The sequence below is a fragment of the Dysidea avara genome, chromosome 4, assembly GCF_963678975.1.
Source record: "Dysidea avara chromosome 4, odDysAvar1.4, whole genome shotgun sequence".
NCBI classification, from domain to species: domain Eukaryota; kingdom Metazoa; phylum Porifera; class Demospongiae; order Dictyoceratida; family Dysideidae; genus Dysidea; species Dysidea avara.
The window spans coordinates 1,183,678-1,199,906 of NC_089275.1; the positions used below are offsets into that span (position 1 = coordinate 1,183,678).

At 39.6% G+C, this 16,229-nt stretch overlaps 2 protein-coding genes across 2 annotated transcripts in view; both read left to right on the top strand.

Moving 5' to 3' along the window:
- The first annotated feature begins 4,994 nt into the window (after positions 1-4,994).
- The window catches only part of LOC136253350 (uncharacterized), a 38,672-nt gene continuing 27,437 nt past the window's right edge, over positions 4,995-16,229 (top strand). The window contains exon 1 of the mRNA XM_066046006.1: positions 4,995-5,141. Coding sequence (XP_065902078.1) covers positions 5,030-5,141 — 112 coding nt within the window. The 5' untranslated portion in view covers positions 4,995-5,029. The remainder of the gene's footprint in view (positions 5,142-16,229) is intronic.
- On the top strand, positions 11,229-13,793 carry LOC136252683 (uncharacterized). Its single transcript, XM_066045251.1, has 2 exons — positions 11,229-11,300; positions 11,350-13,793. The coding sequence occupies exons 1-2, from the start codon at positions 11,229-11,231 to the stop codon at positions 13,768-13,770; spliced, it is 2,493 nt and encodes an 830-aa protein (XP_065901323.1). The 3' UTR covers positions 13,771-13,793.

The window sequence follows — 16,229 nt, forward strand, 5'->3', positions numbered from 1 at the left end:
AGAGCAAATTTCAGTTTGTGTCAGTTCAGCAGCCTGTCCACTAGATATTCTATTAGCTATTCTTCTATACAGTTCTCTCCAGCCTTCTCTAGTTGTCACAACTTCATTGTATCATTTATCCTCATCATCACCAACGTCCTTCAAGTCTTGTCATATTACATCCTTCTATCTTCTCTTTGGACCCCCCTGTGGAGAGGTCATTTTAACCATCCAAAAAATATTAGCTTGCATAATTGGGAATTCTGTGATCAAGCATACGTGCAATATGACCATGTTATTCTATTCTTCTCCTCATCAATTAATTTTTCATCCCCCCATTTCCTTCTAACTATAGCTAGTCTAATTATCTCATTCCATTGCTGCCTGTTTGTAATTCCTGAAATTGCTCTAGCACCTGTGGTGGAATTGATGAAGCCAGCAAAGCCCCATCATCAGCAACAAACATTTGTCTATCCGGCACGTCTAGTTTTTGTAATATCACCCACAAAGCTTCTCGTGGTACCAAGTCTTAAGCTTTCTTGAGATCTGTAAAAATAAATAACATTTATGTTCCCAAGACTTTTCTACTAGTTGATGGATAGTGAATATCATATCTATATCCCCTATATACCTTTCTTGAACCCATGCACATTGAGACTCAGGAAGCTCATCTTCTGCTAATCCTCGCACACAGACAAACAGATACACACTAACTACATACGTATTATGGGCTTCAGTATCTTGTATATGATTGGTCATTATAAAATAAGTAAGCCCACACACAATAATAAAAGCTGACTTATCTTCAAGTATGTACAGGCTTCTAAGCCTGAACCCAAATCACATCATAATCATAATCATGTAGAGATTTGTTGGTATTATTGTGCTAGCTAGTACATGGTTGTATAATAGCTATTATTTTGAAGCAAAACAGTGTATGAATACATACTGCAGGAATGTGATGTTATAAGGATTAATATAAGGTTGTATATGCAATGGAGACAGGATATTGAAATATTGTGGTGTAGATCATGGAAAGACAATGCAGAGGGAGTGTCGCATGTGGTTTATCTAAGAAAACAAATACCACAAACTGAAGCATTGCTAACATTCCACACCTGACTGTCTAGTAAACATGTATGAATTGCCAGTACACTTAATGGAATTACTGTCCAAACTGAATATAAAATGTTGGAGGCAATACCAACAATGAAAGTTTAAAGTCCTCATGAAGTCAGTATGAGCATGCACCATCTTGTGCATGCTGTACAATGTAGCTACAAACATGTTTTCTATAGCTATAAAGGTGGCACAGTGTAAATAGGTAATTCACAATTTCAATGAATTTACTAGCTACATAATACATTAGCTACAAAAGCAAAAAAATGTCATTTTGTGTTCATACCATATATAGCTATATAATCTGGATAACAATGGAATCATTTAAAATGTACATGACAAATCCCGCTTTTTACACAATTTTAAACTTGTACCTTACCATCCCAGAATTGACTTATATAAGTAATCCTTCCAAGAACTGTACCTGAATGGAATAAACTGAGTGATGATAGCTACTATAGCTATACATTGAAATTAACTGTATAGAATTATTTCAAAATGAGCACTATATAGGCTGACGTATATACGGTTCTGCATGGATGTTGCGTGCATGTATTGCAAAGTACGTATATGGGTGTAGCTATGTGCATTAGCTAATGCACATCGTGTTTGACTGTGCACGTAGAGTAAAGTATCAATTATCGGACAATATGATGTTCGGACAGCTGCCACTCACTTCCTGGAAATCCTGCAGCTTAGGTTATTGTACCGAAAGGTAGGCTACAATAAGCAATAATTATCCTCCAACAATCAGCTTTGTGTGATTAAAAGCTTAAGAGTTACAGCCAATAGTATGCTTAGTCCGATAAAATCTATGCTCGGATAAAATTATTAATTGTCGGACTTTGATTTTCACTACCAGTAAATAATGTCCAATTTATTTCAAATTTGTATGCAATATACCTGTACTCATTAGCTATTAATGGCCAAAAAATGATTTCGCTATCTTTAGCATAGAGGGAGTACGAGCCTCCCAATTTTTAGCGGTATTGTCGGACACCCTCCGCTTTAATTTAGCCATGCCCACCAACAGAGTTTGTATGCTTTTGCAACAAATGCACCAGTGCTAAACCACAGAAGAAGGTAAATAAATATCTCTCAAGAGTAGAGGTGTGCTTTAAAGTTTATATTCAGGATATTTCCATTGGAACGCAGTATTTTTAGCTCCTAAATGAAGGAGATGCGCGCAAGGTGGAAAAATGAAGTTATGCAAAACCACCTTCTGACCACCTACATATGCTAGTCTTGGTGTCCTATCACAAATACTGTCACGGAAATTGAAAGGCTTTTCTTTCTCTACCTTATATGAGTGAAACAAAAAGGACGAAAATGTTGCTTTGTGCATCCATAGAAGGTAGAAAATGGAACATCTTTTCATTTCTAGGTGGTATTCGCGATTGAGGCACCAAGACTAACAAATGTGGTTGGTCAGAAAGTTGTGCCTCGTATTTTCATTTTTCCACCTAGCGTGCATCTCCTTCATTTAGGAGCCAAAAATACTGCGTTCCAATAGAAATATCCTGAATATCAACTTTAAAACACACCTCTACTCTTGAAAGATATTTATTTACCTTCTTCTGTGGTTTAGCACTGGTGCATTTGTTGCAAAAAGCATGAACTCTGTTGGTGGGCATGGCTAAATTAAAGCGGAGGGCGTCCGACAATACCGCTAAAAATTGGGAGGCTCGTACTCCCTCTATGCTAAAGAAAGCGAAATCATTTTTTGGCCATTAATAGCTAATGAGTACAGGTATATTGCATACAAATTTGAAATAAATTGGACATTGTTTACTGGTAGTAAAAATCAAAGTCCGACAACTGATAGTTTTATCCGAGCATAGATTTTATCGGACTAAGCATACTATTGGCTGTAACTCTTAAGCTTTTAATCATGCAAAGCTGATTATTGGAGGATAATTATTGCTTGGTGTAGCCTACCTTTTGGTACAATAACCAAAGCTGCAGGATTTCCAGGAAGTGAATGGCAGCTGTCCGAACATCATATTGTCCGATAATTGATACTTTACTCTACCTTGCAATCGTGGACATAAGTGGTTTGCGATTGTGCCGCTCTGCCATGCTATATAATCAGTCTAATCACATGTCAGTGCGATTGGTATAATTATAACTAGTGTTATTGTTCTAGCAGGAAGTTCTCCGGTTTCGGTTTCAATGTCATGTATCGCTTTATAGTGTGAAGTCACTGAGTAGCGGTTACTTATTGGGGCGCGCGAAACTACACTATAGCTGTAGATGCTATATTTCTTGTTGCGCATATGTATATGTGTATAGGTGTGCTAATGTAGGGTCCGCAATCCGAAAAATCAACTTTCACAAATCAACCCCCTACCATTGTGGGATGTTCATTGTAGTATCCCATTGCTAGATCCACCATGAAACCGGAGGCACGATTGTTGTCTTCACAGAACTATCGATTTTAGTATTTCGTGAGATGCAAAAATTATTTTTAAAATTTCGTGCTCTACACAAAGAACAGGATAGAGCTTGCTGCTTAGCTAGGTATTATCTAGAGTTAATGTAGTTAAAAAGTACGCACAGTAATAAGCAAATGATTCACTGGGTTACCGGCACAGGGTTGCTTTCTCTCAAAAATCAGAAAACAAAACACGAATTTTCAAATTCAAAGTGCCCTACCAGCCAAGATAAGAAAAGCCAACTCTTCCTCATAGTGATGTGATAAGGTTGGATGCATAGTCTGTCTATGTTGTTAGTCTGGAAAGGATCTGAGACTTCTCACCATCTGGGTGAAGAACGTCAAACTTTTCGTGCGTCATTTCAAGGGATTCTCTCAATGGTACCAAAGTGCTTTCCAGTACTTCTGATGCCACACTGGTCACTTAATTTTGTTCAGAATGATGATAAAAGATGGTTCAAAACGTTTGGTAGTAGTAGTAGTTGGTGTTATGATGCAGTATACCAGCAGCTCACCAGGAGCTCCACCCAGCTCGAATCAAAAATGAAAGATTTTGTGCATTTTTCGGTTTGTTTTGGGATGTTTTGAAGCATAATGGTGATGTAGGGTGATCTAGTGAAGATTCGAAGCTGCTGTGGAGCGTGAGAGGTGAAGTCAAATTTGGACGATTTTGCTGCCTCCCTTGATGCATAGCTTAGAGCGAGGCGTGGAAGCTGTGGATGAAACAATAATTGACAACCGCTATTACCAAACGTTCAGGGACATCTTTTGCCATAGTTTTAGTCTATAATTGATGATTGTTGTGGTTGCAGAAGCGCTGGAAATGGCTAGAAAGCGCGACACAATTCTTTGATGCTGCAGAAAATTTTGACGCTCGTCACCCAGATGGTGAGAAGTCTCAGATCTTTTCCAAACTAACAGCATAGACAGACTATGCACCCAACCGTATCGAAACACTATGAGGAATAGTTGGCTTCTCTTGCCCTGGGTGGTAGGGCAGTTTGAATTCGAAACTTTGTATTTCTTTGTCTGTTTTATTCAAAGAAAGCAACCCTGTGCCGGGCACCCAGCAAATCATTTACTTATTTCTGTGCGTACTTTTCAACTACAACAACTCTGGATACGATTTGGCTAAGTAGCAAGTTTCATCCGGTCCTTTGTGTGGAGCACGAAATTTTAAAAATAAATCTTGCATCTTGTGAGATACTGAAAATGATATTTCTGTGAAGACAACAATCGTGCCTCCGGTTTCATGGTGGATCTAGCAATGGGATACTATAATGAACATCCCACAATGGTAGGGGGATTGATTTGTAGAAGTTGATTTTTCGGATTGCGGACCCTAGCTAATGCATGCATGATTTCATCAATACATGCAGTGTCACCTAAACTGCATGCATGAACTACTGGAGTATATATATAGCTAGCTAGCTGCACAAGATTAGTCTCCACATTACGTACAGTAGGTGGCATTGCTTTTGATTCGATAGCTACGCGATGGCCGATGACAAGCTCCTACACGACCTGAGCAACAAACTGAAGCAGTCAAAGGAGACTGAGGAGGCATTGAGAAGACACGTCGTTCATGTGGTACAACTGACACGTATATGTAAGTTTATAATAATATTATATTTTTTAGTATAGGTAAATAATTTATATCAATAATACAAGAAAATGTCTTCACGTTCAAAGATTAGCTAATATAGCTATAGGTATAAATCACGTATAGTAGCTATAGACTATCATTTAAAACGCGTATAGCTTTATAGCTAGCTTACGAGTATTCGAAAGATTATGTGAAACTTTTGACTGATTTAATTTTTTTCCTGGGCATATAGCTAGAGTCAACTATCAATTATCGGGCACTATGATTTTCGATCTGCTGCCACTCACTTCATGGAAATTCAACAGCTTAGGTTATTATACCACAAAGTATCCTACACTAAGCAGCAATTGTCTTCTAATAATCAGGTATGTAAGATTAATAGCGCGAGAGCTGCAGCTAATAGTATGCAAGGTCCGATAAATTCCAGGTTCGAACAAAGCCATCCATTTACGAACATTGCGTTTTACGACCAGAAAACAATGCCCAATTTTTTTCAAATTATGTCTAATATACCTGTGTTCATTAGCTACCAATAACCAGAAAATGGTTTAGATATTTTTATTATTTTATTATTATTATTATTATTATTATTAAATACAGAGATAAAGGCATTATGCCTGTGAATCCTGCTCATTACAATAAACAATTATATTAAGAATAAAAGTTATCAATCAAAATTTTAAAGTTGGTCTAATTCTATAGATATCTTTATAGCATAGAGGGAGTACGGGCCTTACGATATTTGGCGGTATTTTCGAACGCCTTTTATTTTTATTTAGCCATGCCTACCAGTAGATTTTATGCTTCTACAAGAAATACAACAGTGCTAAAGTACAGGAACCGGTAAATAAGCACCTTGCATGTATAGAACTGTACTGTAAAGTTGATATATCAAGGATATTTTCATTGTTGCACTGCATTTTTAGCTCATACGTGAAGAAGATGCAAAAAAGTGAAAAAATGATGTAAGGAGAACCAACCTCCTGACCATCCCTATATGTTAGTCTATAGGTGGCTCACTACAAATATCATCATAAAAATGAGGGGCTTTCCTTTTTCTACCTTATATGGGCACATAAAGACGCAACATTTTGCTACTTTATGCACCCATATAAGGTAAATAAAGCAACGCCATTTAAATTTTATGGTTGTATTTGTGGTGAGCCACCTATAGACTAACATATAGAGATGGTCAGGAGGTTGGTTCTCCTTACTTCATTTTCCACTTTTTTGCATCTCCTTCATGTAGGAGCTGAAAATGCAGTGCAACAACGAAAATATCCTTGATATCAAGTTCACAGTACAGTTCTACACATGTAAGGTGCTTATTTACCGGTTTCTGTACTTTAGCACTGTTGCATTTCTTGCAGAAGCTCAAAATCTACTGGTGGGCATGGCTAAATAAAAATAAATGGAGTTTGAAAATACCGCCAAATATCGTATAAGGCCCGTACTCCATCTATGCTAAAGATATCGAAACCATTTTCTGGTCATTGGTAGCTAATGAACACAGGTATATTATACATAAATTTGAAAAAAAATTGGGCATTGTTTTCTGGCAGTAAAACGCAATGTTCGCAAATGGATGGTTTTGTTCGAACCTAGAATTTATCGGACCTTGCATACTATTAGCTGCTATTAATCCTACATACCTGATTATAGGAGGACAATTGCTGCTTAGTGTAGGCTACTTTATGGTATAATAAGGCCAATGAAACTTGATTAGCAGTTTCGCGTCATCGCCCGCATGCTTTTGATACACCCGCATGGAATTTCATTATTGGTATTTCAGATCGAAATACTCTAATAGAACGGTCACTTTTACTCTAATAGAGCAATCAGCTATACTCTAATGGAAAAATCACTTGTTATAGATTAGTAACGTACCTTAGCTATTTAATACAAGAGTAATCAGTGTAGATCTCACTGTTTTTTGGCAGAAATCTTCATGTTTGGATGTGTGTTGTGCTTTTGGAAAAATAATGAATAATGAATAATAACCGCCCGCCCGCATCAAATTTTCAAAAATCTGAGCGAGAAACTGGTAATCAAGTTTCATTGACCTAACTTAAGCTGTTGGATTTCTATGAAGTGAGTGGCAGCTGTTCGAAAACCATAGTGCGCGATAATTGATAGTTGACTCTAGCTACCAGTATTACTGATTTGCCTTTTGCTGATTGCTCAGTATAAATAAATAAATACACTTCATTCAATTACCGGTGACAGTTAGGTCAGATGTACGCAGAATTTATATATATATATATTTGTTAATGTACAAACTCAATCATGAGTATATTCGTACATATATATGTAGTTAGCTACTTATTTACAAATTTATATAATTGTTAAATAAATCAAGAGATGGAGCTTGGATAATATGATCATCTAGTTGGTTCCATAATTTTATTGTAAAAGGAAAGAAGGAGTTCATATAAGCATCTACCCTTGTTGGCAACTGCAGAAATCTTTGATGGTGACCTCTAGTTGTGGTGTTGCTTGATCTAAACTGTTGGTACACATTAATATCTACCATGTCATTAATTATTTTATACATTAGTGAGGCTCTCAAATTATTTCTTCGCTTCTCCAATGTGTGCCATTGTAAACTGTTCAACATTTCTGTCACACTAGCTGTTCTATTATAGTTTGAAGTACACCTTATGCATGGATGCCGGTATCCACTGGGGATTTCATCTCTGTTGAAAAAACCTGTACCACGCATTCACAATACCTAAGTAATTTTTTCTAAAAGTATATCAGCTGCATTGATAGTGCTTTTTTTTGCAGTAAAACAAGTCCATATTATATAGCTATATAAATGTACAAAAACGATAACAGCTCTGAGTTACTGCATAAGTGATGGCAGTCTGGTCTCTATCTACATGGATGAGATCGGCCGGAGCTGTTTGTAGGTCTGTGTAGGCTCTGTAGGTTTAGCTGCTTTTTTTTCTGCTTTTTGTCTTTTATAAATTAAATTAGGTTTAACTTCTAGCTATAGATCGGAGAGGATGGGAGTGCCGGAGCTGTTTCTAAAGAGTGACCAAATCGTCACTTAATAGATGATCAATAAACACTCGTAGCTAGTGCACATGTCTTCGGGGTTGGCTGTGCGTATGCTGGCGGTCCATGCGGTGATTTGTAGGTCTGTGTAAGCTCTGTAAGTTTAGCTGCTTTATTTTTTTGTCTTTTATAAATTAAATCAGGTTTAATTTCTAGGTAGAGGAGGATGGGAGTACCACTAGGATCGGAATTTAAAAAAAAATTAAGAACTGGTTTAAAGTGACGTCAATAAAAAAAATTAATTACCGCGAGGCTGCGCGCCGGAGTATTAAAATAAATAAATAATTACCGCGAGGCTGCGCGCCGGAAGTAGCTAATTATTGACGTCCAGGTTTTTAGATCCTCGAAGACGCCTATTATATTTATTTATTTATTTTATTTTAATACTTTTTAATGCAGTTCAGGACTGCATTAAAGGTCAGTGGGTAATAGATACCCACTGCCAAAGAAACATACATACAATACAGAGCTATAACTAATAATTACAGCTGTTAGTTACTTATAATTACATCACTACAATTCTATAATATCTAAAGCATATAAATCATTGGCTCTGATACGACGTACTTTTTGTTCCAATCACTACCCATCAGTCAAGCTACATCTGTATATTACTTTAGTTCGTCCTCATCTTACCTATTGCTCTCAGTTATGGCGACCTTACCTAATCAAGGACATCTTATGTTTTGAGCGTATTCAACGTCGAGCAACCAAACACATCTTGAATAATTATAATATCAGCTACAAATCCAGGTTATTAGAACTTCATCTTCTACCATTCATGTATATCCTCGAGATTCAGGATGTTTTGTTTGCGATCAAGTCACTTAAGTCACCCACAAGAAACTTTGACATTAATAGGTACATTACATTTACTCAGGGTCACACCAGATCCTCTACACATAATAAACTCAAACATCATCTCCATAGTACAAACTTAAATAGAAACTCTTATTTCCACCGTCTTCCTCGTTTGTGGAATGCTCTTCCTGTAATCAATACCAATTTATCAATTGCAACCATCAAGGCTAAACTAAAGAAATTTATGTGAAATCATTTTGTAACTCATTTTGACGATGACAATCACTGTACCTACCATTATCTATGTCCGTGCAGCAAATGTCACGATCTCTCGCCACCATCAAACTTTCAAACACTATAGCTAAGTTATAATTAGTTAAAGTAATTATAATGTATGTATAACTTGTGTTTTTAGGCTGCAAGCACCAGTTGCTTGCAGACCCTTGGCATACTTGCCATAAAGTAATAATAAATAAATAAATAAATAAATAAATAGATAGCTAGAGTTTGTTAAAATTGGTTGAAATTGGCGCTCTAGAGCAGCGGTGGCAAGGGCACAAAAGGTGAAATGTACAAGCTCTCTCAGGGTTGAAGTTATTAGTAAAAATGCGACCATAATTAGTTTAACTTAGTTAAACGATATTTAATTGTGTTGGTAGATAGTGAAAGATCAATGACTGGTAAGTAATTGTATAGTCTGGCTATCCTGTTAAAGTAAAAATGATGTTGTAGGGTCCGCAACGCGAAAAATCGATATCCTCCAATCAACTATCTAACTATTGTCATGTGTTAGGCTAAGTGTAACTTAAATAACACCAGCGTGACAGCCAAGTTTGTCACTTTCTTCTGGTCGAAAACGATATAAATGTTTTAAAATCACGTGATTTTTCGTTCCAGTGTGTAGGAATTATGTAATTAGAACATGAACAATGATAATCATAGATGCACACACAGTTGTACACGTGTCCATATTGTATGTACTGTCACGTGATTTAATGATATGCCTCGTGTCAATCTTACATGGCGCCGCGAGCAGCTACGACTCTATTGTAACCAGCTGATTGATTCCCTGGTGCCGGTTAGAGGCACCCGCTAAGGTGAACCCATTGTATTAGACTGTGTTTCGGGCATTTCCTCTCCGCAGCATTCCACTGAGATGCCATACACCTTCAGACTTAGCGATCTCTCGAAGCTCGACCTCCAAGTGGACAGAGGCGCCGACTTCGTTGCTTGGAAGACCCAATGGAGCTCATATGTTAGTCTATCCGGACTAGGTGAGGAGTCAGCTGAAACACAAGTGCACGCATTAACACTGTGCTTCTCACGTGAGACACTTAGTATCGTCGATAATCTCGGGCTAACTACAGACCAGCGTAAAGACACGCAAGCTATTATCGCCGCTATTATTATTATTATTAATGCTTTACAATGCAACATACAATTACAATTATACATGTGTAGGTGGGTATAGATGAAGAAAAAGTTGCATTGATGGTCTGCCAGCAACCTGTGCTGGCAGCCGGGAGTTAATTAAACTTATGTAGTAAAGTTAATTGTCAGTCCAGAATCATAGCACTTGCTGCATCTACAGCAGTAATGATAGGTGCAGGGATTGTCAGGAGAGAAATTTGTGGTGAAGTGTTGCCATAAATAGTTCTGAATAGTAGCTTTGATGACTGGTAGGGACTGGTTGATGTCAATGCAAGGTAATTGGTTCCATATCCTGGGAATTCTATTAAAGTAAAAGTTTCTGGCATAGTTACTATTAGTGCGGACATGATTTAGTTTGTTAGTAGACGAAGACCTGGTGTTGGAAGAGCTAAATGATATGTAGTTGTATATGTTAAATTGAGAAGATGGCTGTTGTAAAGCTTTGACAAGGAACATAATATCATAGAGATCGAGCATATACATTAGAGGTAAGATACCTAACCGGAGTAAGCGTGTTTTATAGTCACTGACATAATCAGCTAGAATGAACTTGGTGGCTCATCTTTGTACTTTTTCAAGAATAGTGGTATCTTTGATCATATAAGGATTCCACAATTGTGAGCAATAAGTTAACTGAGATCTCACTAGAGTTAAATAGAGAAGTTTTCTGGCTCTGATAGAATGGCAGCTATGGAAGACACGCCTCAGCAGTCCTAAATATTTATAGGTTTTAGCAGTTATGATTTGATAGTGCTTGAACCAGGACATATCTGATGAAAGCTGCAAACCTAAGTCACGATGAGAAAGAAGCTGTGGGAGTGGGCAGCCATCAATAGAATATGTGGTAGTGAATTTACTGTTGAAACTCAGGTGGATGCATTTGGGTACACTGAATCTAAAATCATTGTTAACACTCCAGGTGAATAAATGGTTGAGATCTTCTTGTAAGCACAGTTGGTCAGAAGAAACAGCAATACTTTTAGATAGTTTGGTATCATCAGCAAACTGGAATATACTTGAGAATTTTATGACAGATGGTAGGTCATTGATGTATAGCAGGAAGAGCAGTGGGCATCCGGACCTTCTGGAATTGATGCTCACTACAAATCCTGTGCATCCTGTTATCTTTGATGCATTGGATGGTCCAGCTATAAAAGCTGCTGCCCTACGAACTTCAGGTGCTGCCGGACCTTCTGGAATTGATGCTCACAGTTGGCGAAGACTGTGTTCCTCCTTCCGCTCTGCTTCAGATGAACTTTGTTCTTCCATCGCTTTATTAGCCCGTCGTTTGTGTACCATGTTTGTTGATCCTGTGATGATTTCCCCCCTGATGGCTTGTCGGCTGATAGCTTTAGACAAGAGACCAGGTGTCCGACCTATTGGCATTGGTGAAACAGTTAGACGTATTATTGCTAAAGCTGTTTTATGTGTGATTGGTGAAGATGTTCAGTTTGCTGCGGGCTCTTTGCAACTGTGTGCAGGACAACCATCAGGAGGGGAAGCCGCTGTTCATGCTATGAGGGAAGCTTTTAATGATGATGATACTGAGGGTATGCTACTAATTGACGCTACTAATGCTTTCAACTCTCTTAATAGAGCCGTGGCTTTGTACAACATCCAGCGTCTCTGTCCATCATTTTCCACCATTCTAATAAATACTTACCGACACCCTGCTTGCCTCTTTGTTGATGGTGATGTTCTCTACTCTGAGGAAGGGACAACTCAAGGTGACCCACTTGCAATGCCATTTTATGCTCTAGCCACTGTACCTTTAATTCAGAAACTCACTGTACCTGTCACTCAGGTGTGGTATGCAGATGATGCTGCTGCCTGTGGTAAAATTTCTGCTCTTCGTATGTGGTGGGACCAAGTTTCCTCACTGGGCCCTAGCTTTGGTTACTTCCCTAATGCAAAGAAGACATGGCTTGTTACTAAGACTCAGTTTTGCTCTGTTGGTAAGGAATTGTTTCATGACACAGCTGTAAATGTTACATCTGATGGCAGGCCTCACCTTGGTGCCCCAGTTGGCACCTCTGAGTATGTGGAAAGATTTACTTTTGATAAGATTAGCCAGTGGGTTTCTGAAGTTAATACACTCTCCTCCATCGCTATCTCCCAACCTCATGCTGCTTATACATGTTTTACTCATGGACTATTTAGCTGTTGGCTGTATGTAACACGTACAGTCCCTGATACATCTTCTAGTTTCCAGTCACTCGAGAAAGCCTTATTGACAAAGTTTATTCCAGCCTTGACTGCCCTTGACCCTTCTGGTGCTCTTCAACGTTCACTCTTTGCCCTTCCAACTAGATTTGGTGGTCTAGGCATTGTTGCACCTGATTCTTTATCATCTATTGAGTTTTCTGCTTCAATGTATGTCACAGCACCCTTACGATCACTCATTTTATCACAGAATTTTGGCTATACTGCTGATACTCGTTGTAGTCTGTACTCCCGTAAGCTTGAAATTAAACAATCCAAGACTATCAATTTGTCCACTCTTTCTAAGGAACTGTTCTCTAAGCTTACTCCCACTCTTCAGAGGGCTGTTACTTTAGCACAGGAAAAGGGTGCTTCTAGCTGGCTTACTGCCCTACCTGTGCAGGAACATGGTTTCTCCCTACACAAGACTGCCTTTCAAGATGCCCTTGCTTTGAGGTATGGCTGGATGCCCTCTCGTACACCTTCCCACTGTGCGTGTGGTACCAACTTTTCTGTTGATCATGCCCTATCTTGTCCAAAGGGTGGATTCCCTTCAATACGCCACAACGAAGTGAGGGATATCACAGCTGAATTGTTATCTGAAGTGTGCCATGATGTGGAGGTTGAGCCTCATCTGCAGCCTCTAAGTGATGAAAGATTTCAACAGAAGACAGCCAACACTCAGGATGGCGCACGCTTGGACATTGCCATGAATGGATTTTGGGGTGGTCGTTATGAAAAATGTTATACGGACGTCAGAGTTTTTAACCCACTTGCACCATCCAACAGTGGAACCACCCTTCAGTCATGTTACAGGAAACACGAAATAACAAAGAAGAGAGCTTATGAGTTGCGAATCCGTGAAGTGGAACACAGTTCTTTTACCCCTCTAGTGTTCTCTGCTTCCGGGGGAATGGGCCATGAAGCCAGTGTTTTTTACAAGCGATTGGCGAGTTTACTGTCTGACAAATGGAATGACCCTTATGCCACAGTACTAGGATGGATTAGATGTAGATTGTCATTTTGTTTACTGCGTTCAGCAATCCAATGCATTAGAGGAGCACGATCTTCACAAGGTCGTTACATCAAAAGTGCTCCTGTGGCCTTGGTGCAATCAGAGACTCAGTTTTTGATTTAATTGTTTAACTGTTATTTGTATGTTCTAATCTCATTTTCTTTAAAAAAAAAAATTAAAAAAAAACCTCTAGGCCTACGATCATTGCGATAGATAATGTATTGATTTGGTAGAATTTCATTGTTAAATACATTGCTGGTTAACCAGGTTTCTGTAATAGCAACCAAGTCATATTCATGAGAGTAAACTAAGGATTGGAATTGTGTTAACTATTAAACGATACGTTGACGGCCACATCAACGAATCAGTCGAGCGTCGCAACTTTCGGAAACGGATCCAACAGCGTGGTGAAACCTTCGACGACTACCTAGTGGCTCTTCGTGAATTACTTAAGACTTGCAGCTTTTGCTCACCCACATGCACAGCAAAGAATATCCGGGACCAGATCATCGAAGGTATCCTAGAGGGTGACACGGTTGAACACTTGCTCCAGCGACAAGATCTTACATTAGATACTGCCATCACGACATGTAGAGCAGAAGAAGCTGCAAAGAAGCAACGCTCTGCAATTTCTCAGCCACAATCAGACACCATCCTTACCTTACGAAAACAAGGACCATATCACAAGAGAGCTGGCCTTCAGCCCACCAGTCCCGATTGTCCAGGATGTGGAGGCAAGCCGCACCAAGGAGGCCGCAGTCGCTGCCCAGCTTACTCTTCCACGTGCCACAACTGTCAGAAGGTTGGCCACTATGCACGTGTTTGCCACTCTAAACAAGTTCAGCCGCCATCTCATCCTAGCCTCCCGCCATCAACAAGGCAAATTCAGGTACACACAAACACAGGCTTTGAGACGCAACCGTCTACGTTATCCACCATCAAACAGGTAGCCACCAATGACCCAGCTCCGACCATTCCTATTCACCTCACTTCACTGAATGGTTCTTGCTCGACAAACGTTCTGCCAGACTCAGGAGCAGATATCTCAGCTGCTGGCCCACCACTGTTAACTCTTCTTAACGATCATGTTCATAACCTCATCCCCTCGGATGTCGTCCCTCACACTGCAAATGGCCATAAGATGTATCCCCTTGGATACTTACCTGTCACTTTCACACTCGGCAAGAGACAATGCACTAGCAATGTGCACGTCTATCCAAATATCACTGGTACTATACTTTCATGGAGAGCTTCCAAGGACTTAGGGATACTACCAGACTGTTACCCACGCCCTAGTAATGTAGAGCTTCGCCCACAGCTGAATGTACATGCTACAACCTTCCTTCCACAGTCAAGTCAACCACAGTCGCAAACACTAATCACAGAATTCCCATCCATCTTTGGCACCACGTTCAATCCCATTCGCTTACCGCGACAAGTTGAAAGATGAGTTGGACTTACTGTTGTCACAAAAGGTCATTGCTCCAGTCACTACGGTAACAGAGTGGTGTGCACCAATCGTGGTCACCCCTAAGAAGAACAGCGATCGCATCAGGATGTGTGTAGACTTATCTCACCTCAACAAGTTCGTGCGTAGAGAACACTATCAATCGTCCACACCTGCTCAAGCTGTGGCCGATATAGCAGCAACAGATGCAAAAATATTCACTGTACTAGATGCACTGAAAGGATACCACCAGTGTCCACTAGATGAGTCCAGTCAACTCTTAACCACGTTCATAACCCCTCAAGGTCGTTTCAAATATCTCAGGGCCCCGTATGGCCTATCATCGATTTCTGAACATTATGACCGCAGAATGGCAGAAGCTTTTGCTGGTTTACAAGGCTTTCATCGCACAGTTGATGACATTGTTATTTATGACAATAATACTTCAGACCATGCTGCTCATGTGCGACAGTTTTTACAGCGGTGCGTAGAGAAGAATATTGCCCTTAACCTGGATAAATGTCAGTTCTTTCAACCAGCAGTCACTGTTGCTGGCTTTCGGTTATCTTCTGATGGATATCAAGTGGACACAACGATTACTACGGCTATTTCGCAATATCCAAAGCCAAACACCAGAACTGACCTTCGCTCCTTTTTTGGCTTAGTAAACCAATTGTCCTCAAGCACTGACGCCATAGCCGCACTCCTGACACCACTAAGACCACTTTTGAGTACTAAAAACGATTTTCTCTGGTCTAGCGATCATGATGAAGCCTTCGCAAAAGCCAAGGCGTCACTCACCAAGCCACCGATCTTGTCATTCTTCAATCTCAATCATCCCACCCGTCTCAGCACTGATGCCAGTAGACAGGGTCTTGGATTCATCCTCCAACAGCAATCCAATAACAAGTGGACCCTCATACAGGCTGGGTCCCGGTTCCTCACCGACACAGAATCTAGATATGCTGTTATTGAACTGGAGATGCTAGCTGTCGCATGGGCCATCCAAAAGTGCAAACTATTCCTTTCCGGCCTCCAGCATTTTTGCCTCTTGACTGATCACAACCCTCTAGTCCCTATTCTGAACAGCCGCCGCTTAGATGAAATTGAGAACCCACGCCTTCAACGATTGAAG